Source organism: Falco naumanni, chromosome 5, assembly GCF_017639655.2.
Source record: "Falco naumanni isolate bFalNau1 chromosome 5, bFalNau1.pat, whole genome shotgun sequence".
Classification (NCBI taxonomy): domain Eukaryota; kingdom Metazoa; phylum Chordata; class Aves; order Falconiformes; family Falconidae; genus Falco; species Falco naumanni.
The window spans coordinates 69,124,025-69,150,925 of record NC_054058.1 but is presented as its reverse complement, the minus strand read 5'-3'; the positions used below and the strand labels follow the sequence as shown (position 1 = coordinate 69,150,925).

Here is a 26,901-nt window from a genome sequence, read left to right as displayed (position 1 = left end):
CTCAGTGTCACACTGTAAAAGTGTTGTTGTGGTGGACTGCAACATGGTCCTTCACACCCTATGAGACACTCTGAACTGAAAAAAGCATGTAGCATATTGATCATATGTGAGGGCCATCATGGCACCATCTGCAGCCTCGAGGAGACCAAGGGCCAAATGCTCTGTGGCATGGATGTTCCTGAGAAGCAGAGCAGACTGGTCATAAGCAGGGTAGAAGTAACTCCTATCCTAATTAGATATTGGGAAGAAATTCTTTACCGTGAGGGCGGTGAGGCGCTGGCAGAGGCTGCCCAGAGCAGCTGTGGGTGCCCCATCCCTGGGGGTGCTCAAGGCCAGGCTGGACGGGGCTGGGAGCAGCCTGGGCTGGTGGGAGGTGTCCCTGCCCATGGCACAGGGGCTGGAACTAGACGATCCTTAAGGTCCCTTCCAACCCAAATGACTGATTTACAATTCTGTGAAGCCTGTCCTAGACACGTGGTCCAGAGGTCATGGAAAAGCCCCTTACCCTCTTTATCTAGCAAACCAGATCTAGCCAGCACCAGGGGTTTTGCACATTCTTTGCTGCAAATATAAGGTTTGGTTCTTTCCCACCTTTTACCTGGGAATTTTGTTTGCCAAAGTATTTTTTACTTCCCTAGCTTATCACAAGCACTCTACCATCCCATGCAATGCTGATTTTTTTTCAGTTATTATTACAGCCCTATCCAGAAGCAAAAAGTATTTCACCTATGGGACTGATCCTATCAAAGTTAGCAGAATAATTCTAGCTGAATTCAGCAACAGCATGTTGTGCCCCTAGATGTGAGCATGGACACATGGTCTCTGCACTCCACAGGGTTGAGAAAGCCCCAGGGAGCGTCACAGCTGATAATCACTTGGCTGGGCATGGAAAGCAGATCAGTGCTGCTCACCCCCATCCTCAGGCCACTAGTCCTGTTTGTTCTCTGTCTTGCTTCTAGTCCCTCCACACAGTCCTTGAAGATCCCTTTGAGGCATTTGGTTTATACAGTAAAAGGAGCAGGGCATTCCTTACTGAATATGGAATGAGATTATCTACTGGTCCCAGGTGGCTTGATGGTCGTTAATTTTCATCAGTCCATTGCTTAATGCAGTTTTGACAGGAGAGGCAAGCCTTTGCTCAGCGCGATTGAGCTCAGGAATCAGGGCAGAAATCTCTAGGTCAATAGGGTTTCAAGATATAACTGTAACCCCTCCTCAAAGTGGTGGTAAGCACGGGATCATCATAGCCACAGAACAGCCATGCAGAACAACCGTTCTCTAGTTTTTGAGGGCAAAATTTGCCATTTTGCAGACAGACACATGGTGCTTCCTCTGCACTGCACAATGTGTGTGGTCGCTTGTGCTGGTCATTTGAGAGGTGATCTTCCTAGATGTACTACAGCCTTTAAACCTTTAAGAGATTGGTATCAAACTAAAGTTATCTACCTAGAGCTTTCAACCAATCTATCCAACCACTTGTAAGTCATTCACCAACTTGGTTGTAACTGAGAAGGAAGAGATTTCAGTGGAAATAAAGCAAGTTCAGCTCAAAATAGTACTCAAAATAGCCAAAGCTGGAATTCACAGTCCCCCAGCTCAGTTTTGGGCGTAACTTAGGTCTGATGGGTCTGTAGTCTCTGTCCTGTATGTACCCTACAACTCCACCAATGCGCAATACCACTTCTCAATATCACCTTAATTTATTTTTGTCCTATGAAATGACTATAAAGAACTTTCCTGCAAAAAACATACCCAGGGTATTATGAAACTTGATAATCTATGATTTATGAGATTGTAGGAGTGGGTCTTTTTTTCCTGAGCAGTTATATTTTTCCATGTTGCTTTGACTTAATAATGCACATAGCAGAAACCTGTCTCTTCACTGTGCCTTAGATTTGTAAAGGACTCATTGAAAAAAGTGAAATTTTTAGAAAACTGATGAAAAAAACAAAGCCATCAAGTTCTTCATTAATTAGCATTAGCTAAGTAACTGCAGGAATAACTGAACTACCCTACTTTCTTGCTGTAGGTAAAGATTAAAAATCATTCAGTTTATGGCAGTTTTCAAGTTGCTAAGGATTATGAGAACAATGCACGCTATTTTCAGCACATTAAGGAGAGTGAATCAAATGCAAGAGCCTAATCTTTCAAAAACAGTCCTTCAGATGATTCATCTGCAGAAGCCTGACTGGAACACCCTGCGTGGCCTGACACCATCACATTGCCTCTCTGTGGGAGCCAAGGCAAAGTCCCTACTATACACCCAGACAAGTAATTAAGACATTGGGCTTAGAAGGGAAATCTTGTATATGTCAAGTATACCAGAGGAACTCTAAGAACAGGTAGATCCTGTGGCCCAGCCAGGGTGCAAAGGCTTTGCTCCAGTAAAGGAAATAAGTGGTGAAGAAAGCTTGGACAAGTCTTATGTTATCAAGTTTAGCTGCTGGTGCTGGTTAAACTTCGGTTCTTTGTGTCTTAAATAGTACATTTCTATCATAAATTTTATTATCCATTATTTAGATATACAGACAGGCAAGGAAGGAGAGGCAGTGGAGTTGCCCTCTATGTAAAAAAAAAGGAGTGATTGCACAGAGCTGTCTGAAAATATAATTAACAGGTCAAGCCAACAAAGGAAACCACATGGTGGGTGTTTACTACAGACTGCCTGATCACAAGAAAGATGTTGATGAGGTGTCCTTACTTCAACTACAGGATGCACCATGGTCACAGGCTCTGATTCCACTGAGGGACTTCAACCACCCTGACATCTGCTGCAAAAGCAGTCAGAAAACTGTTAGCATTCCAGAAGACTCTCAGAGCAGGTTGAGGATAGGTTTTTTAATCCGGGTGATAGACAGTCCAACCAGAGGAGAAGTGTTACTGGACCTGCTGCTCACCAAACCAACACAGATGGACTTATTGGATGGGATACTGGTGGATGAAAAGCTGGGCATGAGCCAGCAGTGTGCACTTACGGCCCAGAAAACCAAACGTACCCTGGGCTGCATCACCAGCAGTGTGGGCAGCAGGGCGAGAGGGGTGATTCTCTCGCTCTGCTCCACTGTCCTGAGACCCCCCTGAAGTGCTGCAACCAGCTCTGGAGTCCCCAGTGCAAGACAGACACGGACCTGTTGGAGTGGGTCCAGAGGAGGCCACAAAAACGGTCAGAGGGCTGGAGCCTCTTTCCTGTGAGGCCAGGCTGGGAGAGCTGGGGTGGTTCAGCCTGGAGAAGAGCCGGCTCCGGGGAGACCTTACTGCAGCCTTTCAATATATAAAGGGGGCTTATGAAAGAAAGATGGGGACAGAGTTTTTACCTGGACCCATAGTGATAGGACAAGGGGCAACAGTTTTAAACTGAAAGATGGTTTAGACTGGACATGAGAAAAAAAGATTCTTTATGATGAGGGTGGTGAGGCACTGGAACAGGTTGCCCAGAGAAGTCATGGATGCCCCACCATTGGAACTGTTCAAGGCCAGGCTGGATGGGGGCCTTGAGCAACCTGATCTAGTGAAAATGTACCTACCCATGGCATGGGGGTGTTGGACCAGATGATCTTTAAAAGGTCCTTTCTGACCCAAACCCTTCCATGATTCTATCATTTGTCAGAAGATAAAGCTTTAGAACTTTCAAAAAAATTCTGAACATATCACCAGAAGTAAAAGCTTACAAGCAATTGTATTTACTTTCCATCTCTCTGTACCAAGGAGTTTCACAAGGCAAAGGCTTCACAGGTTAATTGTACAAGACGGAGCTGCACTAGAATCTGATGCTATCTGCTGAGTGAGAATTCAATATGAGGGAAAGTAGGATACCTTTTGGCTTAGGAATTTCTCTGAAAAACATAAATAATGCTGAATTCTCTAAAATGGGTCATTACGTGAGAAGTAACGCATGGGAAAGGAAACATGCTTTCTGAAAGCAATGTTAATATTCACATTCTAAAGGGCACTTGCGTGTTCAGACTGAAAAAAAAAAGACGAATATTTATGCATTCAGAGTCCAAATAGAGTAAAAACAGTACGTATTTCTTCTGCCTTGCAAATAATTATTCAACAGGATCATGACCTGGAGGCTATGAATATAATTTACTACCAAGAGGCTACAGAACAAGTAAACAGCAAGAAAGTAAATTTCACATTAACAGCCACACCGGCATGGTGTATGCATGGCTGAAGGTACACAAGAAAGTGTCTTGAAGACCAGGTCAGTGCTCCTTCTGCTAGCTCAGGTTCCCTCTTCCATTTGTTCTTCTCCTTGTCCTGCATTTGGGAGAGACCTAATCACCGTGCAGAGCTACCTGTGGCTAAATAAGGGCTGGTATCTCCAGGTGGGAATTAGGTTGGCAGAATATAATTCTGCAAAGTACTTCTAAAACTTTTGTGTTCATGCCAGTGGTGAGACTGTGGACAGGCTGAAGTTTGAATTGTGTCAGAAAGCTCTGAAAAATGCATGCCAGGGAGAAACTCTTGCTGCAGTGATTCATGCCACAGAGTGACGGACAGCAGTACCAGTGCCAGACCAGCAATGCTTGATGGATGAACTGATATGTCTCGCTCTAAAATCTAAAAAAAAAATAAAACCAGGAGAAATCTTTTAGCTGCTTTGCTTTTCTTTTTTAACAGCTTTTTGGTGACAGTGTCCATATTCTTGCAGAGAGGGAGTAGGATTCAGATGACATGTTTTGAGAAACCCTTTGAAACTGAACTAAACCAGCCTTTAAGCAATATCACTGTGCCAGAACTTGTACTTTAAACCACTTGGTGTTTGCATAATGCATTTGTTTGACACACTTACATGCCTAAACTGATATTACCTCAAAACTCCATAGAGTTTAACATGTTTATCCTCACAGCATTCACATGTGGCAGTAAGAACTGTTATTTCCACTTCCTGAAAGAGGGCCAGAGGCACGGAGGCTGTGCCTAGTCTGTCCCTGAATGGGAACAGGGCATGTCCCGCAACTGCCCAAGCTGTCAGTGCTGCTGGCATGCTCCCCTGGGCCAGTTCACCCTGAGGCAGCCATCCTTCTGGCCAGTGCCTGGACACAGGATAGCATTGATACAGACCTTTTTTATTTAGTGGTGTAGATGTAGTAAAAAACGTCATTCATATCTACCCCCCAGAGTGGGAATAAGATGCCCAAGCACCCAGACAACTTTCCCAGCAGAGTCAGTGGTTTTGAAGGCTTATATGTCAAGTCAAAGGCTCTCATGCCCCCAAGAATCCTGCTCCAAAGGCACTTTCTGGTGTTTATTATTGAGGACAGTAAGTATTTCAAACATAGAGCTGATTATTAGTTATCTTACTCATTATTGCAATGCATCCCAGGGCATCCATTACTTGGAGCTCACTTTTTCACATGTGAACAAGAGAGAGATGGGGAAGAGAGCCAGCTTGCCTTTCTTTCCAACCTGGAGGGCACCTGGGCACACTGGAGATTCCAAAATCACCCACCTCACCTTGCCCCTCCAGAGATCCAGGCACAGTTCACTCCCTCTGCACAGGGAGAGCACAAATCGCAGCCCCCAAAGTCGAGGGAGGCGATGGAGCGAGACTGCTGTACCATGTGCTTTGGCACATTGCTCCTTCATCCCCATATCTGCAATAAACATTTTCACCTGCCTGCAGCATAAAGAAATGGATATTAAAACTTGGGATACTGCTGTTCAGTTTCTCTCCAGCCTGGGTTTAGGCTGTTGTTTTATAGCTCTCCCTTACCAAGTTTTAACTGATGCCTCTTTTTGTTCCCCTCCATCGCTGGTATGATGCATTTGCCTGCATCCATATCTAGGCACAGTAGGTGAAATCCTGGCTTTATCTAAGTGGATTTTTAACTTTGGATGTCATGCCTCTACTCTTTTAGACTCCCACATATCTATGCCATAAGGATAAATAAATCTATGCAATGATGATGGCCATCACCAGTCATGCTGTTACACTGAGTCACCAGGCAGCCTGGGTTATATTCTCTATAGGTTTCTGCACAGCCATGGATGGGATGGAAGGATAAAGACACTGCACAGCTACTGTACAACATAGGCTACCTAGGGAAACACCAGAGGGAATCAAAGCATACCCGAATACGTTTTTCCAAATAGTCAATAGATGCTAACAAACAAGTCCACTCACTTTGGCTCATTCCCAGATGGACCACAGTATTCCTCAGTGGACAGTGCCAGAGGTCAGATTCCAGTACTCTTATTTCTTTTAACAACTTACTGCTTGAAGAGTAGCACTGACTTAAGAAAAAAACCACCACAAAACCAATTAATCTTACCCAGAATTAATTAGGAAAGTGTTCTTTTTCTGTGGGCAGGGAAATTACAAGACAAAATGATCTGAGACCACAATGTAAATCAATGATAGAGTAAGAAAAGATCTCAAGATTTTCAGAGTGTGCTCTAACCACAAAAAAATCCATGCAAGACTCTGGAGAGCAGCAGCCCCTTGTTCCTACTACACAGTGCTGGTAAACAGGCTAGAATATTTTTCCACAGATAAAAAGAGACTTGTCCCTTACCCACTCTGCTACATTTTTTAGCTTACAGAAGAACATTCCAATTCCTCTAGCAGAATGCACTCAGTCTTCCCCGCGCATCAGAGACAGTCTAATGAACACCGACCACTGAGATACTGTGTCTGCTTCTATTTTTTCTACCATATGGCTCAGCTTCTGCTTTTCCCTCCTCCACCTCCTCCTCCTCCTCCTCCTCCTCCTTCAAGACATGAGCTGTCTCCTCTGCCACTGTCCCTTTGGTTGCAGCAGGAGCCCCTGCTCCAGGGGCTGCACCAGCAGCGCACACAGCAGCGTACCGAAATTTAGAGCCAACTAATCCTTCCTGACTCATTAACAGCTGATGGGTATTTGCAGTGGTCCTCCAAGACATTAGAGGCACACCATTATGTCATTCGCCTTGCCAGAGGCTGTCACACATCAGGAAAAGCAACAAAGCAATAAAAAATATACCTGTGCCTGCCTCCCACTGGAATCCAAGGGGCTATAACCTACAGACTGGCTTCAGGTGACCTATAGCACCTGAATATGCAGAATATGAGATGAGCATCAAGTGCAGTCCCCTTTGGGATGTCTCTGGCCCACTCTGCTGTTGCAAGTTTGGAGAGTGGTATGTTCACCTGTGTAACATGGGAAAATTGTAGCAAAACACCTTGTACAGAAAGAACACTTTGGATGAAGGTACATGCAAATGGAGCAGGCTGAGAGCAGACACGTGGCCAGGAAAGCAGCTCAGCCACAGGTGATAACCTATTATATGACTATCAGCATGGTCACATTTAACAGCATGCTGCAAGGAAAAGGATACTTAGGCCAGAGAGCAGCTCTAGATCTTCAGTTAAGTGCACAAGCAGCAGCTACATCAGTTATTTTTTTTTTTTCCTTTCTTTTCCTCCCCAATTGCTGTTTGCGATTGCTGTTGCACAAACAGTTGCCTTTTTGCACTACGCTATTGAACATACACAGCCATGAATGCACGGACAAATTTCTTGAGTTAATTGAGCGCAGGTGGGGCCAGGATTAAAGGAGAGACTGACTGTTCAAAAGCACCTCTCTCCAGCTTGGTGGGAAGTGCTGTTGGCAGCAGCCCTGGCTCCTTCTGTCTGCAGGCAGCGCTCCTCACTACCACTCAATTATAAAGTAAATGTCCATACACAGCAGGAGAATGGTCTCTCCCCAAAATGTTCCTATAAGCTGTTTCCAGGAGCTTCTGTGGCTCTCCTGAGTGGCCACATCTCAATAGCAAGGAAAGGGAGTCCACCTACAGCCATGTGAAGCTCCTGGGGGAAGAAGGTGCAAGATAAAATGCTTTTCCCCACGAAATTTGCTTTTTAAAATATATTTCATCTAAGTATGACTGAATCTTTAGTGACAGAAGTCTAACCTACATTTCCCTCACCACCCTTCAAACTAAGCAAGACAACAGCAACATGAAGCAAAACCTCTATAGAGCAAATCCAGCTGCAAAACTGTCTGAAAAGAGCAGATTTAAAAGCTTCTGGCAGAGAGTTTCCAGCACCAAGAGGCAAAATGTCAGAAACACTTTCTGCAGATGGTCCTGCCCCATGTTTACAGGGACACAAGCGTTAAATGATGGAAAAGACCCTGGGGTGCAGTGACATAAATATTCCCACAGATAAAGCTGGTGAGCAATCAGAGCAAGGTAATTTCCCTCCCCTCTGCTCAATATTGCTTAATTATGTTTACACTTCTCCTGTCCAGTGGTACTGGGTAATGTTTTGCAACAGGGTGACCATGAAATTTAGGACTGAGTATATCTAATAACACTGTCACAACTTCATCACAATGGCAGGACGGATGCTTGGCTCTGTTTTTTCCTAAAGGAATAACCCCTTTTATGGAGCTGTAAGATGCTCGTGGCAGAGTTTTAATGGCAAAAACTCTAAGGCAGAGATAAATAGTTGCATGAATTTTATTTTGCTAACTGACTTTTAATATTAAGAATGCCAACCCCAGTTTTTAGTAATGCTGCCTCCTTGTAGGCTTATAGGTCTTAAAATCTCAGCCCTCTTTCAGTGGATTTCAAATTATGTTTCTGACTTCTTTTTCATTACAGTGCATTTTGGAGAGGGCTATCATCTTTCCACAGGACACAGGGACATTTGAAACCTCCACTATGTCTCACCCAAGGATGTCAGTGCTCCTTAGAGTATCATCAATTAGGGATGAAGAAAACAGAATTAAAAAGTGGTTAAATGCTACTAACCAACAGAATAATCAGACAGAATAAACACCAAACTCCTCCAAACCACCTTCAGTACTGAAGTAGAGAAACCCTTTTACAGCTAAGCCAGGATCCCACAGCCCCGAATTGTAATTTTGTCTTGGAGAAGAAGGGAGAAGAAGACATAAGTATTTGGATCTCTGAACACACTTTTCCTCCAACTTAGGGGAAAAAATGGCCTTTACAGGCTGAGATATAACCATGTGGCATGAATCAGAATAAAATGAGCACATGTTTTATAAACGCATCAAAGAACGGCTTCACCAGCAGCAGTATTTACTTTTTCTATAAAATGCTTAAAAAAGTAAAAGTTTGGGTACAGCAGACCTAACCACTATTTCAGAAAACAGAAAAAAACAAAATCCTCCACATTTATTTTCCACTGAATAATTTTCCAGGGAGAAATTTAAAAGCAGAAAACTATGGCAAGAACTTCTGCAGTCCTGTGAAAATAGTTTCTGTAAGAAGAGGTAACCACAGAACTACGGAAAGAAGTCAAAACAGGATTTCAAACAGCAACCTGTATTTCCATTAAAAATTCTAGGTTTTGCACAATCCTGTTTAGGGCCCTCACCCCCAGCGCAGCCACAGAAAACTATGTGAATCTCCCTGGCTTTAAAAATATGCCCTTTGAAGAGTTCTGGGGGAAAGCACCAGACAAAATGTAAAGCAACAGATCTTTTCTTCCGGTGTGAATATGAAAGGGATGATAATGCTTCATCATCACCTTGCTTGATAGGTTCTTCTAGAAGCTGTACACAGGGCTTCTAGATAATAAAATACAAATATAACTACAAGTTATTGCAACACTGCTCTGGAGGTGCTTATAGACCCTTGACCAGAGTAACCTACCTAACTGTGCTACCTAGAGCAGAGGTTGGAGCTGAGATATGGACATGCTTGGGAAATTGAGCCTGGTTTTTTTGCCAAAAAATCATTAAATGTCTTCTGGTACGCACTGACATGTAACACTCGTGAGCCTACAACCGTCCCCTTTACCACAGTCCTGTACAACTTTCCTCCAGAAGAAAACTCAGGAGGAAAACCCAACTTTTAATAATGATTTCACCATGTGAAATAATGGACTTATGAATGCCGATGTTAATTTTGCATCTTGCTTCGATGCCGTGTTATTCCACTTCAAAGCTTTCCAGGTTGTTATGGAAGTCCTTTTTTTGTTTAAGTGAGTGTAACCATTTAATCAGAATGCCTCCACGTCATGCCTGAGAAGGATCCTACCATATCATAATGAATTCTCATACTGTGGCATAGATGGATTTAACATTTATTATCTGCCTTGCTGCAAAGCCCCTTCCTCCTGAATTAAATGCCAGCTATTTAATTGATTTCAGTGCAGCACAGTGTAAATTACCAGGTACTGAAAGATGCAGAACTAAATGTAAAAGACTCATTCAGTGACTACGTGAACATCAAGTAACCAGCAATGAAACTTCTGGGCAAAGCATGAAAGGAAGGAGATGGTTATTCAAAGCCAACTAAATGGAAAGAAAATTGCTAGGGCTCTAAATAGCCACCTGCCTGCTGTTTGGAGAGAAATGCCTCACTCCTGCTCTCAGGGAAGCACTGATACTATACAGGATTACTGACAGACATATATATTGCTGCCCCATGAATTGCCTATACCAGACTAAGCTATACAATACAGGTACATACACACCCAGGCCCAGCTGCAACAGGGAGCCCAAAGTGGGAGTTAGCAAGGGAACTGTTCGTGGGCTGAAGGAAGAAACTCACATTGATGCTGCCAAAATTCTTTGCTGTAAAAAAACAATTAAGGCACATACTCTTACCCTAAGGATTTGGTACTGGCCCTTGCTGGGGACCGGACATTACACCAAATAACTCTCAGAAAGTACTTGTTCACTGTACTCACCAGTATAGCAAAATAGTCAGATGTGCCTGTCTGATTTATGAGAACTTCAAATCTTTCTGTAACTTTATAAAGAATAATACATTAGAACAAAGTTTATTTGGAACTTTGGCCAAACTTCTTGTTTTCCATATTGACAACGGCATCTTCACAACAATAGATATATTAAAGAAAAAAATCTATTTTTGTCTGAACTGTTCACATTTCTGTAAAAGCAAACAACTTTAAAATGTTGTCTATTCAACGAAAATGTGGAAACATTTCTCCATCACCTCTTTATTCCCAAGGCTACAGGGAAAAAAAATCACTCTCCATCAGATGTAGCATAATGCTTTGACTGAAAAAAACCCACCCTTGGTGTTGTGTTGCTAATGAGTCCATATTGAGACACTTCAGGCTAAGCTAACAATACCGAGTGCAAGCTTTGGAGCAGGGGTGTCACCAGTCATCTACACTTGTTGAAGGTGACTAGCTCTAAGTGGTTTTGGAAATCATCATGAGAAAGTCTTTTATAGTCCCCAAGCTGAAGAAGATCCTCACTATTCCTGTGGTGCTGTAGGAAGGCTGGACTGATGCCCATGGACTCTAAAATGCCTGCTCCTAGCCACAGCTGAAGCCCTTGCACATCAAACAGCACAAGGAAGCAACATGGCTGCTGTTCGGTGCCATTCCCAGGAGAAGGTGCTGCGTTCAGAGGCAACACAGGGAGTAGGAGCTACCAAAACCCCTACCATAGCCAGAAAAAAAGAAGAACCAAAGTGCTAAGGGCAGCTAGGACCACCCAACGAACACATTCACACTTTCAGGATCATACATGATCAACACAATTACAGGTGTCTCAAAGTCATTTTGGTGATCACCCTGTAGTCTATCAATTTGTTACTGACAAATCTACGCATGCCCTGATCTCTACCCCGACATCAACCTTTCCTAGTCAGCTTACAAACTCAGCCACTGGAAAAGGTGAGATACTCCTTTGTATTGAACACTCACCAGTGTAACCCAGCTGATGTAATAATCTTTTTTCCTCAAAGAAAAAAATGTGAAATTGATGCTGGATTAATAGCTGCTACCCAGTTCCCAGGGGCATGATGCCAGGGGTCAGTTTATTATGTGGTCAGCAGCTTGCAAAGCTCCATGAGAAAGTACTGTGGTACAGTGAGATTAACTCCTTTACCCTTTTAGCAGGGTGGCCTGTGTTGTCCAGTCAATATGCCTTCGGAGATTTTGATAAGGCATGACTATTTTTTAGGATGTCTTTTTTTTTGAGCTGTACTGATAGACCACCTCTACTGCATTTAGCAGTAGAAATGGGTTGGAATCGAAACCTGTATTACACGTGCCCAAATGATAAGGACAATTTCAAAATCTAACATCCCAGCTCTGCAGTCTGGGCCCACGTCTGCGGTATGTTCACACTGAAGGCTGTGATGGGCCCAGGATTCATTTTCCTGAGTGCTTCTCCCACAATTATGGTCTGATGCTCCCACTTGTGTCACACATGCTCAACCCTGTTGCTGCTGTCCCACTTTGCTTTCCACATTCACCAGCTGGATCCATCCCCTGGATAGCTGTGCCTTCTATAGCACCCTCCTCCCCAGTTCAGAACACTCTTACCCATAGAAGCAGCAGACGACTTTTTTCAACCACAGGTTGTAGTTAGTGCCATTTCTTTTTCTACTGCAGACTCACAAAAGCTGTTTTGTCCAAATCACTGATGTTTCACTCCACAAGCTTGTGGGGAAGTGAAATCTTGCCTAACTAGAACCCCTAAGTCTCTGCTCAGCTGTGTCAAAGTCCAAGCAAAGCTCCCCTGGAACCTCTCAGGCTTCTTCCTGGCATGCCCAGATGTGCATCAGCCTTCCTGGTGTTGTAGTTCTGAAGTAGCATTTGCTCGAAAAATCCCCACAAGACCAAGTGAACAATTCATTCAACAACTGATAAAGAATTAATGTATATTTGCTTGAACAGGAATTGGGAAGATGTCTTTCCCTGGCCCATCCATTAAGTGTCCTAGCCAATAAACACTATGAGATCCATCTGCCGCATACATCTACCACACATCTTATCCCTGTGCAGCACAAGGAGGTGCAGGAAGCATGGGATCCAAAGCTTTTGACATAGACCCCGTGTATTTTCAGTGGGTGCCAGGCACTAGTTTCAGCTGGCTCTTTTGAGACAACTCATCCAAGACAAGAGTACTGGAAATAAAGAAGAGGAGAGTGTATGTGTGCAACTGCCCATCCCGTACCATGAAACAAACTGAATCCCCTGCACTCATCAGCTCCAGTGTTCCGGTGGTTTACTGCTGATGTTTCCCCTGTTAGAATTGCTCTTATTGCTAATAATGGCAATAAGCACACCGTCTGCAGAAAAAAGTGATGCGGAGGGGCATCTCTCAGATGCTTGGACATAAATATTTTCTGCTGCTAAAGAACCCAGCTTGCTTTTATCATTTATGTAAATCCCATTGTGAATGCAGAGAGATTTTCTTCTGTCTTTTGCATAATGTTTTACAGGCACAATAAAAACCCAAGTATGGGAATAAATCTCACCTAAGGAGTGTGGTGCAGCAGATCTATGTTTTGCTTTAATTAGCATCCTGATGTGATAGTGGCTTGGCATGTGTATCACTGTTTTGTAACACAGTGCGTCCTTGCTAGACTCCTTAAGGAACCTGGCAAACACGGCACTTCCCTCCATTGTCTGTTGTTTTCCTTGGAAGCTGAATATTTTCATTGAAATGTCACTTGCACACCCCCTGTCCATGCCTGGCTGCTCTCGTAGTGCACTCAGGCATTGGGCTTTCAAGAAACAAAAGGAATTCAGCACTTAAACGGCTTAGCGCTCTGCTTACTTCTTTGCAAAACATCAAGGCAAACCCACAAGCAGAGTAGTTCCAGTAATAGTAAAAACTTCCGCAGATTTCACCAGAGGTAGGCACCTGCCTGTTTGAGCTGCCTCCCAGGCCGTCACAGGGTCATAAGTTGCTGGCATGTGGTGGGGGAGAGCTGATGCACAGCAGGAATGGGGGTGCTGGGATGCGGAGCCTGCAAACGCCTGGGCAGGGCTCTCCTCGGTGTGTAACTTGCACCAGGCAGGAAGGAGCCCCTGTCACCTTGGGTTTTCTCTGATGGAAATCTTCTGAATAATTCAGCAAAGTTAAGATGCCACACTGGAAAAAAACAGTTGGTTGGCTGAACTGGGCTGCTCACCCTAAAAGCTTGTTCTCAGCAGAGACGTCAAAAGACCTCATGCAGGAGGAACATTTCAGTTTCCTTGGAGAACCAGAAACACCAGCTGACAGCATCTGAGTAACCAGCCCTCCCACTGAGGGGATCAGACCTGCTCTGGGAGCACAAAGGTATACCAGACTGGCAGTAAGGGTTTCGATTTATTTAACTAGATTCTAGTATTAATAGGAGCTCCTCTGGATTCAGCTGCTTCCTGAAAACTGCTTAATCAGAACCCCTTCTACTTCATATCAAACCCCAGTTTTAAATGTAGGCAACTGATGTCTTGTTTAGGAGAAACACACACAAATGAAAAGATAAAAAACCCACAAGTAATACAATAATAAACAGGACAGAGATGTAAGCAAATAGATACCTCATGCCATGCAATGGTTCACAATTGTTGTACCAACAAGTTGGTGTTACCTTGGAAACAAGAGGTTATCCGTACATGCTTTCTCCTAGATGGAAACTGGGAAAGGAGGCATGCAGAACTGATTTTGAGTTTTCTGGATTTCGTGGAGTTGCCGCCCAACTGTTGATGCTAATCAATCCCAATCCCAACTACTGATGAAAATTCATGGGCAGTGCAGAGGTTGCACCATCCCTAATGCAACGTCCACAGCAATGGTGGCGACTACCTGGCCATCTTGTCCTCTCCACCCAACCGCTTCCCAAGAAAGTACAGAAAGGTTATTCCCTGGAAATACTCTGCAGAGCAGAGGACAACACAGCTTTTGTCTGATTTGCAGCAGCACAGAAGGCTAACACCAACAGCTTGGCACAACATCAAATGACTTTAATAAAATAAGCTTCAGTTAACGTGTTGTAGCCCATAGCTGAGGCAGATTAAGAGCAGGCACACACACACACACACAGGGTCAGGCTCTCTGTGTGAGCAGAAGTTTGTTACAGTGCTGTTACTTGATTGCATTCAAGTGTGTGCCCGTATTAAATAAAACGACCCTGTAGTTTTTGAAGATTTTTCCTGCTTTTTCTTAATAGGAATGATAAAATGCAATGATTCCTCTCCCTGGCAGATTCAGTTCAACGCATTTGTATGCAGGATATCTTGGTCTACCTTGCAACACAAGGGCTCATTGGGGCTGGGGAGGGCTCAAGGCTGGCACCCTGAATGCTGCAAGTGGGTTCCTGGCTGCTTACTTCAGCTGGGCATTTCAGCCCAGTGGGCATCAGTGAAGCTGTGTCCCTCTGGAATAGCTAAATGTTTGGCCCTTGAAAATTAGTTAGCTGGGTTTACAAATGCAGCTGTAACAGAAAGGATAATTCCCTAGTAAGTGTTGATTTGTGAGCAAGTAGAAGTTTATACTAACACGTATTCAGTGTCACCTACTATTACAGACCTACATTTCAGATAACCCAATGATCTGGATGTAAGAAATCTAGAAAAATGAGGGTTATACTACACTAAACAAGCTAATAATAAGTAGGAGTAAAATTGATTTCTTTTTTTATCTAAAGAAATTAAACAAAAATAAGGATTTGTAAATCAACTGATCATGAAATTGGTACTTCCCACAACCCAGCTGGTTTGTTGGAATTTGTACAGCACTGATGTTCCTGTGAAAGTCCTTTTGCAGCACTCTGGGCTGAAATGTAAGGCTACAAAAACAGATTAAAAATGTACAGGGCACTATTCTTCCCACACTGCCAGCAGAACAGCACCTAACAGCATCTCCATGCCTGGGCATTACCAACACACAACGGACCACCATAGTCCCCAGGGACTTCCCATGGGGTATTTAAATGCAGAGCTGCCTCTAACAGATGCTCCAGGCTTCCCTATGGACATCTGGCTCTTCGCAATGGTGATTTATCCCTCTGCCCTATCTGTCTGCTTTGCTCTCATTTGAGGTGACCTCATAATGGAAAAGGAGAGAGACTAGAGCTGGCAAGAGGAAATTTCAACTTCAAATCATGTTTTTTAATTGATTTCAGAAGGGGGGGGACACGATACGATGACCAAAGCCGTATGAGCACCTGCCTGTCACTCCCCTCCTCCCTGCTGGATGGATGTGAGGGAAGGACTAGGTCAGCCACAGTGTATCATGTGCCTGATGGGATGCTAATCTTCTCAGGGAAAATGGGGAAGAAGAGAGGCTCTGGTGAGAAAGGCATGTGAAGGAACAATGGCATTAAGCGACCATTGCTGCTGAGACAATGACAGCACTTTTCTTGCAACTCCAGCACCCACGTACCCATGCACATGGTAGCGTGTCAGGTCACCTCTTGTTCAGTACAGAACAGGGAACAGGTATGCATTGAGTCACAGAAAACTAAATCATGGCCACTCCACATGTACAGAGCGAGTTCTGATCCCTTTAACATCCCCTCTTCACTCTGGTTTGATCTGGGTGAGACTATTCACAAAACACATCAATTCCCAATATCACAACAACCCAGCCCATCACACTTGGAGATTCATTTTTAAACACCTCCCAGGGATTCTGAAGACTGTAGCACACAAGACAAGTACCTCTCACATATCCCAGCTTCTGGGTTAAAGAACAAAACCAAAGCAAGACGAGTTGGCAGTTTTGGCACAAAAACTTCATTAGGTTCAGTACTTACAATTGCATGACCAGATATAAATGGTTTGGACTCTCATAGATGTCTTCCAGGGCAACTATATTTTCATGCTTGATCCTGAAAAACCATAAGATAAGATAAAATGAAATAGTGATTTTTAGTTTTTTAAGTGGCTGCAAAACATAAAGCTATTTTTAGTTAGACACTATACTTGTCAGCGCTTTATTCAACACCATAAAATACGATTTTGACCAAAGTAAACAGTCAGGTCTGCTTCACAGCCCAGAATACTGCCTGTTATTACTCACAGAAAATTCCTTCAATCCTCTGTGAAGCCAAAATGTTTAAGGGTTAAGTATCTGGGGCACAGAAGTTTACAGTTCCCGTGTCAGATGAATGAAGATGGTTGGCTGGAGGTTGAAGTCTCAGGACAGCAGCAAAGCAGGGTTCAAGGGAATGACAGAGGCAGGGTGCAGATTGGCAGGGAGAAGGCAGGGATTTGTCCCTGTGCAGAAGCTGGCATACGTAGGCAGCAGCTGTACAGCAGGTCCATGCTCCTTCCCACCAAATTCACCCTGCTCCTATGTCTCTCCTGGTCTGGATGTCTGAATTTCCCTCCAGCTTTATTAAGTACTGTACATTTTGTGTGCAATGGCTCCAACCATCTTCATGGGTTTTCTACACTCTCACCATTCCCACCAAGCCTCCTGTCAAAATGCTAGCTTTAAAGAGAAAAATTATCTCTACAAGTATATGTCTAATTAACTACTAGAGCAATGCCTCTCTGGGTTTGCTCCTTAAATGCTTACAAATAATTTCCGAGGGATACATTTAAGTTGTGCAAAGCCTAAAAAGAGCATCAGTACAACTCCAGGGACAGAACACTAATTACACCTATTGCAGACAATCATTTTAACAGCATGAGAAACCTGGGAAACCCTAAGCAGAGACCACTCATTAAACAACAGATGGACACATTCAGAAAGAAAGCGAAAGTGCATTGTCAGCAACTGCAAAACTCTACATGTTTCAGGGTTCAAGTAGCTTAATTAAGATGCTTAATCATGTGTCAGGACCTCATCCTCAATGGTCCCAAGTGCCCTAACATCTGCGTGGAGATGATGAGAGCAGAAGGTCCCCTGCACCCGGCAGGATCTTTCCCGTAAGAATGCAGACTAAACCCATTTCCTCTGAATTCACTGGAAAGCTCATGACTGACCTGAATTTATATTTATAATCAGTCATCAAAAGCTGCATTCACATAAGTACATTCACACACAGGAAATTTAACATCGACAATAAGTGAACTCAAACATAATGCATGACAGGATGTCAGAGCACCAAACACATGAGCAGGCTCCTCACTCTACAAAAATATCTGGAAAAAATCCCATGTTATTGTAGCAAAATTTCCAGGTAGACTGCATCACAAATTATGTTCTTAATATTGACAACAGGAAACTAATACACTGCCCACTTGGCTTTACACAGCGTGTTTGGAAACATTTATTTTGTTGTGCAGGTCTAGTGCCTAGTCCCTTAAGAGCTGCAGCTACGACAAAGGTGGGTTTGCCTTGTTTAAATTAGTTGAAGGTACGCTACAAATGGCATTTCAAGCAATTAGTCACTTTTAAAGAAAATTATTATATGTGTTTATCCATATTCCTTTCTGCACATGCACATTCATGTGATCACTTGTGTACCGCCTACCACCATGATCAAGGCAGTTTTAATACAAGTCATCTGGCATAGTGTTATCTGTTTAAAGCCTTCAGCTTAGTCGATGGTATGGTTTTTACCATGCACATATTAACGCTTTGCATTTCTATTTTTAAGAACCTCAGAGGTTCTCCAAACCAACCTAAGCCCCTCTGAGACAGCTGCCAGCAACACCTAACCGTCACACACATGGCTAGCAGGTGGGTCACCCACCAAGACAAACAGCTGGGGAGGCAGAGGCTAGGAAAGAGCTCATCAGACACGCCAAGCTTCGTGCTGAGGGTGGCCACAAGACGCTCTCCCCTTTCTGATTTGCAAACCAAATGGGCACTGTGCTGCTGTGCTGTCTGAAGGCAGATCAACTTGCTCAGTTCTACAGCGAAGGAGGGAGAAAGGGTTTAGTCCTCCTACCACTGCGGGGGTCCTCTGTGATGAGCCAGTCTGCCCCTCTTTGAAATCAGATGCAGGGGGTGAGCGCGTGGGATTCAGGGAGATGGCAACTATAAAGTGTAGTCTGGAACAAGGCAGTAGAAGAAGCTGAATCACCCCCAAAGTACAAAGGGAGTAATCCCTCTTAGGTATGAGGATATTTGGAAGATGTCCCTTTGGGAGGTGACGCCTATGCATGCCAGCCACTCCAGCCGCTGGTGGCTGCTGTGCTCAAGGGCTCTGCTGAGATGGGAAGGATGCTTTTTTTCCCCATTTTCTCTCAGCTCCCCTAAGACCAACATGGCCTTAATCATGGAGTTACGCAGTGCTTAACACTCCTGGTAAAGTGCTCATGACACGCCTGCAAATGAAGCAGCTCGTCCCACACAGCATTTCTCTACTCGGATGGATTTTCAGATGACAAGATATTTAAAGGAAAATGGAACTCAACATTAAAAAAAAATAATTTAAAAAAAATCAACGGAAATCACTTGGGGAGAAACCTACGGTTTAGATCAAGCTGTGGGTTGTGTTGCTGAAGCTGGACCGGAGCAGCCATGGGCTTCCCAGCAGAGGTCACTGCAGCCAGCAGCAGCGGCTGCTCCTCACCCTGCAGCCACCAGCAATCCCTCCCTTCTTCACTTCAGAGCAGGTGAGCCATGGCCTGTGGCCCTGATACACAGTCATTAACCCCTCAAGGCTGAATACTGTTCATCACAGTAACACCCCAGGGTTTGGGAAGTCGGGTGCGGTCTCGTCACAGGGTTTTATCAATACCGCAAAGGTCAGTGGGGGTGGGACAACTCTGTCCCACTCTTCTGTAAGCAGCCCGGTGGTGCCAGTAGGGTGATACCAGTCAGGGTAAGAGCCGAACAGACCTTTCTGACTTGCACGCATGGTGGGGTACATCGAAAGCCGAGGACAAGGAAAGCACTGTGCAGCGGCAGCTACTTGATGGCCACGGATCAGGAGGGATTTGGGAACGGCTTTAATTAACTCCACTTTTATCCCCCTCTAGAAGTGCCGAGTGAATCTCAAAGGTTCAGAGGATTCATTCTGTTAAGCCTCCAAATGCCTCCACGCAGCCACACTGGTGAACTCGCTCAGCAGAAATACTCAGCGGACTATCTGATCTCCTCAAGACCTGCCAGGGTTTATTTTTTTCAAAGGTGCTGTTCTCATTTTACAAAAGGGGAAGGGGCATGCAGAAAAGCTAGAAGTTTTTCTGTAATCACATGAGAGGACGGAGCAGAGAGGGTCAAAAAAACAGATCCCCCAACCTCAAGAGTATAATCTTAACCAATAGGCCATATTATTCCAATCCCTTCTCCTTGCTATCTTGGTGAGAGGACCTTAACCTCACTTCTCTGCAGCTTTTTCTTTGCTCTGTCTTCCCTCCCTAGCATCCCCCCTTCCTGAGGTGTGGCTCCCACGCTGCAATAGATAAACATGCCCTGGATTAACTCTATGCAAAGCAACACATCAATGTTGTGGTACATGATGGTGCAACATTAGGGCTGTAACAGAGGGGACATGGCCATGGACTGGGGTGACAGCAGTTCCCATTAATTGTCTCCAAAGAAAGAGAAAAGCCCCCCCCAAAAACCATCAAAACATGGGCTTGGTTAAAGCAAATTAGATTTGATTACGCAAATTGTTATGAACAAGGAAACATCCAGCTAAGGCAATCTCCCTTACCACCCTTTTAACCTCCCCTTCATCACACTTACTGTTTTCGCTGATGCTCTCCCTCCTTCCTGGCCACCCCAGGTGCTGCTCGCATCTCCCACACCCTGATAGTTTCCCCACATATTCCCCCAGCTGTGACACGAAGGGCAGGCACCACCTCTGGCCACTGCTGTTCTTTTCATTATCAGGAATATTCTGAGGCTATTCAACAGAAAGAAGAGTCTCGAAATAAAAATACAAAAGGCTAATACTTCAGCCAAGTATTAGTATCAGCTAATACTTCACTCAGGACTCTTAACCCTGCAATGACTATGAGATGTTGCAATCCAGGTGACAAAGCAGAGGAAAATAAATCTAGAAGTGAGAATCAGGGAAATTTAAGTATACAAAATCCCATGAAGAGTGATTAATCCTGGTAAGAAACTATGAAGAGAAAGGACGGATTCACCATTTTCAGAGCAACACTGGTTTGGATGCCATGCACAGGCAGACATGAGCCACAAGGCTTGATGCAGCTGTGCAAAATTATCAGGTTTTCCCCCCGGCCTTTTAGGTCTGTAATTCTGCCCATGTGCTGTTACAAAGGTGTGAACACCACATATGACTAGAGGCAGCGTTCCACCTGAGCAGTATTTTAACATATGAGCAAATTGCTAGCCAAGACTGAACTGGGCAAATAACAACTTTGGGTGACTTTTCCAAGCATGGCAGCTGTGCAAACAAGGGCTGGTGGGAGAGGATTTGATCTGCTGCAGAGCCCCAAGCACAAACTGGTCCCTTTTGCTTGCTGTGGGGTTGTTGAAGAGCATTGCTATGGGAATTGTCATTTTTCCCTGACTGCTACAGCATTCAGTGCTGCTGAAACACAGAGAGGTCTGCCTCCGAAGGAGATGAAACCTGCCCCCGACAAAAAACCCAGCTTGACCAGAAGTGGCAGTTAGCCCTGCATGACAGTTTCCACCACACCAAAATGGGTGTGCTGCCACATTTGAGTAGTGATGAGTATATGGCATGGCACTCCAGTGATGCTGAAATCCACCCTCGCCACTGGCTGGCACAGACCCACCACGTCCTACTCACTGCTCCCAGATGGGCACAAGCCCCCTAATCCCAGAACTAGCCCTAATGGGCAAAAGTGACTTCAACATTCACCCCCACTCAAAAAAAATATAAAATACTCCACAGGCTTTGGCTGGGGATTGCTTTTAAGAAGCAAAGGATTAAAACATGGAAGTTGATGTACAGGGAAACTAAATCCTTTAATGACTGAGCTTCCTGTACATCTCTGCTGGCTCCTGACCACCCCAGAGGCCAAAGAGCTGAAAGCAACTTTGTTGCTTGTTGCTGGGGATCATTAATTAGAGGGGCAGCATTCTCACAGATAAAAGCAGAGGACCCAGATTTTGCTGTTGCTTTGGCTCCCGAGCTGCAAAGGGAGCATGTTAAATACCCCAGCTGCAAAGGCATGCTATAAACTATGATTGAATCCCTTATATTAACATCTATAATTTTTAACACTGAAAATGAGGATCAGTTGGAAGAACACCATACAAAAACCCTGGGTAAACATGAGAGCCATTTAAGTAGGGCAAGTTCCCCCATAACAGCTCTTTCCAAGTCAGAGTGTTACATTTGCAAGACATGGCATTTAATGCTACACCTCCATGAGCAACACGTTTCAAGGATAAAATGCCACAAGAAAGACAAATAATTTTGTGAAAGCAAGAACTAACAAAGCCTGAGTCTGTAAGGATTTGTGGCTTTGAGTAACCAAATGTCTTTGTGAATAAGTGTTCCATTATTTCTGCATATACCCTGCAGAGAGTTTTGCCAGCAGCACGAGGGTTACTGGGTTTGATGAATTCACCAGTTCACCAAGGGAAGTACTGAAATCACAGTTCCTGCTCTGGAAGACACTAGACACCTCTGCTCAGCTGTCTCATTCAGCTGAAGTGAGTCAAAGATTTCAACAGATATTAAGATAGTCTCACACATATTCATGTGGAGTGACCATATCAGATTGCTTTCCATATGAAAGAAAACTACCAAAAAAATGCATGGCTTGTAAGGGTGTGAGAATGCATGGGAACAACACAGCCTGCTCCCAAGGGGAAAACATGACAAGTCTGCTAAGAGGGGAACAGAGTAATTGAGATGGCAAGGGTTGGTATAGGGAGTGAAACCTATGGCTGTCCTGGAGAAGGCTGGCTGACTGCAGCAGAGATCTGCCCACCACTCCTGGGCTGGAAAAACTTCAAATACCAATGCTTGTCCATGGGACTGGCAGTGCCTTACCTTAATGCAAGCCTCTTATGAGTTGGATGTTTAAAAATCAACCGGGCACGTATGATGTGAGGTAACATATCTCTAACACTACTCTACACCCTCCCTTTCTTATCCTCCAGGCATCCTTCAGGACAGGTATTTTACAGATGGATATTCCCCATATAGCTTCACTGATATTTGCGCGAGCAGAGTTCAGCATGACACTTCTCCCATCGTCCAGATTTTCCTCCCACGTGGACTTTCTGGTGTGAAAAGAAGAAATGTAAGCTCCAGATCAAGTTTGCTGGGGGGTTTTGGTGGGGTTTTTTTGGCCCAGTTGGTATATACCAGGTCTTTCTCATCCATTTGCTCTCTACTATCTTGTATCTGGTAAAAGGTGACTTTATAGTAGACCTTTCCCCTTCAAACAGGACACAAACTATCTTGCAGGGGTTCATATCTCAGATTGAAGCCTTATGCCTCCTGAAGGGTTTCAGGCCCCTCGGGAAGAATGACTTTTATACCACCATCGCATAGCCAGCAAATAATCTACTGACAGCACTGTACGATGACTCCAAGCAGCCGTAAGAAGAGGCCCCAGGCAGTTCAAGGCAAGCAAGCAGGAGCTGCATAGGTTGGGGCTGCTTGCAGTAAAGTCTGCAGAGGGGAAAAAAAGGAAGTCGGTTGATTTTATTCTCTTTTGCACACAAACGTGAAGTTCCAGGTTGGAAGATCATAAACTTAAAAATGCTTATGACAACATGGGGACAGTATCCTTGCATTAGTATCACCTGAGGGTTCAGCAACCCATGGTAAATAAAAGGCTACCAGTTTCGTGTCGCTAAGTCAATCCCCCTCCCCTGAAATGGACCTCTTTGGAGACGGCTTTAGAAGAAAGGTGGAAGGTTTAATGGCACTGTGATTAATGTTCGCTACTTCATAACCCATGCACTGTTCCTCCCCCTTACAGCCATTAAGTACATGGTACTGCAGTGGAGACAGCTTGTGTGGCTACAGAAGGGGCTTTGGTTTCCACCATAGATCAGCCGTCTCCCTCCTCACTCTCACACACATGCAAATAATGCTAAAGTTAACTAGACATAGAGCAGAGATGTGAACAAAATCAGGCATATGTTAGTTGCTCTTAGCGAAGGTGGATCTACAGAGGTAGCAAAGCCAAAACATCTGCTTTTTCTCTCCTACTGCATTTAGATTGCTGTTTTTTTGAAGTTATATCCTTAATTTGCTTATTGCAAAGAGCTGGAGGAGATTTACTGGATTCAGTACTGAAAACTCCCTTGCATTAAAAATTAAGGAGAACTTGTATTTATGAGAAAAAAGAGGAATGGTGCTCTGTCTCCCAGCCAGATGGTGTTTTTGACCTCCTCTGTTCTCCTACCACCACTATAAATTTTATTCCCACCCACATTGCCCATCTTGCCTTGCTTGGTCTAATGACTGGGGAAGGGAGAGCTAATTCCAGCTCAAAGCCAGATGGTTCAGTGCCCGTGTCTTGATTGCCTGACCAGATTAGGTAAATCTTTGTGGCTGGAAGTCCAAGGAGTGATCTCTGGGGTCACGTGTGGTCTCCAAACCACAAACTACTCACAACACATAAAGGAAATTAGTGTCTTTACTAGTATCTTTGTGATCTCTACGCTTCTGTCAGGTTAATTGGAGTAGGTAGGAAACATCATCATACAGTACTGTCTGCTTTGGAAAACCAGCTAGAAGGGAAAGACCCTGGATAGCCTAGAAGATGGGACACAAAGGCAAATGTGGAGGGATGAATCACTTCATACACCTTCCCTCAGCTGTGACTGAAGAGGAGAATGTGATAAAAAGCCCCAGGGCTGGCAGCAAGTGGCAAGGCGTTCGAAGGAAGCAGGGTCAGCCAAATTTCAGGACAGAGACAGATGCCCACCAAAAGACATGCTTCTATTAGCCTTAGAAGAAGATGATGATTTTTAAAATAACATTTTTTTGCCAGTTTAGTTATTTCAGAATTTAACATTTCAATTTGGCATGTAACTTTCTATATGTAAAGAAATGAGCCAGGATGAGATTTGTCCTGAGCCAGTGTTCTACCAGGACGCTGAATAATTCTATCAACACAGCTGCCTCCTCTGGGTCTTAATGGAGGTATGACCCAACACATTGAGAAGAAAGGTTGGGAAGCTGTCAGGAAATCTTGTCTTATGGTTACACAGCGTGTCTTCCCTTCATTTAATCATTCAGATTCTACCCATCAGCTCTGTGATCTCCTGTTACTCAAGGGTGAAGACCCAGAAATTTTCCCAGCAATTTCAATGGCCTTTCTTCCCCAGCACTGCATGCCCTCTATCGCAAATGCCAGCATTACGTACCATGTTCATAAAATATTCTCATGAGATTTCACAGCGATAATGTCAAGTTGGAGGCATTTTGCAGCTGGAAACCTGAGCTGTGTAGTTAAGCAGCTGTAACACTTACTGGTTGTGACAAAACCTACTTAAATATACCTTGCAGTTTCTGATCCATGCCCTACCTCATGTTATACTCCCTAGCAGTATAATCCTTCTCTTCATTTCTAATTGCTCCAGATCCTGTGAGCAGGGAATGGTCTGGCTCCTCCACTGCGAGGGGCATTTGCAGCCTGTGTGGTGGCATGCCTTCCTACACCACTCTGCGCAGTAGTGCAGCTTGAAGAAGTAGGGGACTGTTTGCTCATCTTAAAAAATACCTTGGTTCCCTCCTGGGAGTTGTACGAACCTCCAGAGCATGTGTATTTTCCTCCTGGAGATACTTTCTAGCCATCAGGCACAGTGCAAAAGGGATGCTGGAGGCAGCATCCTGACTGTTTCTGAAACAACAGCTGTTGCCAGATGTTGTGCCGGGCATGCTGCTGGGTCTATTAAGCATGCAACAAGTGAGCCCATGGGCTCGTTGCTTCCTTGGGACACAGGCTGAGATTATGCCCTGTTCTGTCTGGTATCCAGATCACAACAGAGCTCAGACAAAGCCTGAACATCTCCAGAACAGATGGATGGGTTTTTGATGGGCACTTGTGGGACATTATAATCCCCCATAAACATAACAAACAAATATAGGGACTTTAAGGATAAAAATAAGGAATTCCTAGACTGCACACCTGTAGTTAGATGCTGACCTTGTGTTCACTTGTCCCAAGTGTTTTGATGTGAATGCTGCTCAGTAGCCTTTCAAGAAAAAGACATTCAAGTTCTGGGTCAGTAACTCGCAGCTGTAATGGGAAGACTAGGACCAAATAACTTTCTGAAATGCTTGGATTCCCACAGTAGGACCTGCAGCCCATTTAAGGCAATACAAATACCTCCATGTGAGCGCCATCCCTGATTTCAGGAATCCCCAATTCCACAAGAAGCAGACCAAGCCATCAGAACAATCGTTTCCAAGCAGTGGATCCCAACTGGCAGCATTCAAAAAGCCTTGCAAAGCTTGAGCAAAAACCTCCAGACTGTTTAATTTGAAACAGGTCAAAACTAACATTAATGCTGAATTAATCATTACAGGTGAAAAAGATAAAAGTAGTGGCTGCAAGGATTTATCTCAGCCAAAACCAGTGAACCATCTTTTAGTTGTTGGCAGCAGCCCTGTTTTTCCAGTGTGGGGGAGTGTGGATTTACATGTGCAGCCAGTAATTATAGCTGATTCCCACTCCCTTGCCTGGGAAACTTGAGGAGCTACGTGCAGTGAAAGGTAGTGGACAGCTCCTGGGCTGAGGTGGGATGTTCTGAAGGGGTTTCATGCAAACACAGATGCACAGAAAAGGAGAAACTATTTGCAAAATAGACTGACACTCTTGCAAGGGTGATCTGGCTGCAGGCAGAGCAACTATTCCCACACTTGGCCTCAGAAAATCATCTGCTCTTCTTAGTTTACAGTGAATGAAGAGGTGAATAACTGGTATAATACTCTTGTTGTAGCCTCCTGGTTCTCAGATGAGTGCAGTATGTACACATACATTCAGTTATACCTGAAACCTGGCAGCAGATATTACACTTCTGAAAAGAAAGCTCTGCCATCTGTGACATACCCATTTGACACAGGCTCAGGGGTGTTGTTGTCTACTATTATCTCCTTCATTGGTTTGAATACACACTAATGAAGGATGATTGATACAACGCCCACGCGCCTGTACAGAGAAGTTACACAAAAACATGGATAACTGCCTGTTTGGATGAGCATGGGATTGGAAGATATAACAAAACTAGGTATTTCATTCCACCATGTGGGAAATAAATGTAGCTGTCACCCAGGAAATGTGACAGCGCTGGGACTCCCAGCTTGGCTTGTACAGGATCTTTAGCTATTGGGTTACCCTAGAAGCCAATGCGTACGGGTGAG

The 26,901-nt window shown here is 44.3% G+C and overlaps 1 protein-coding gene across 3 annotated transcripts in view; it reads right to left on the bottom strand.

Annotated features, from left to right (window-relative positions):
- CAMK1D (calcium/calmodulin dependent protein kinase ID) overlaps window positions 1-26,901 on the bottom strand; it is a 227,516-nt gene that overhangs the window by 73,348 nt on the left and 127,267 nt on the right. For all 3 annotated transcript variants that reach the window (XM_040595505.1, XM_040595506.1, XM_040595507.1), the window contains exon 3: window positions 16,477-16,551. In XM_040595505.1, the coding sequence (XP_040451439.1) occupies window positions 16,477-16,551 (75 nt within the window). The remainder of the gene's footprint in view (window positions 1-16,476; window positions 16,552-26,901) is intronic.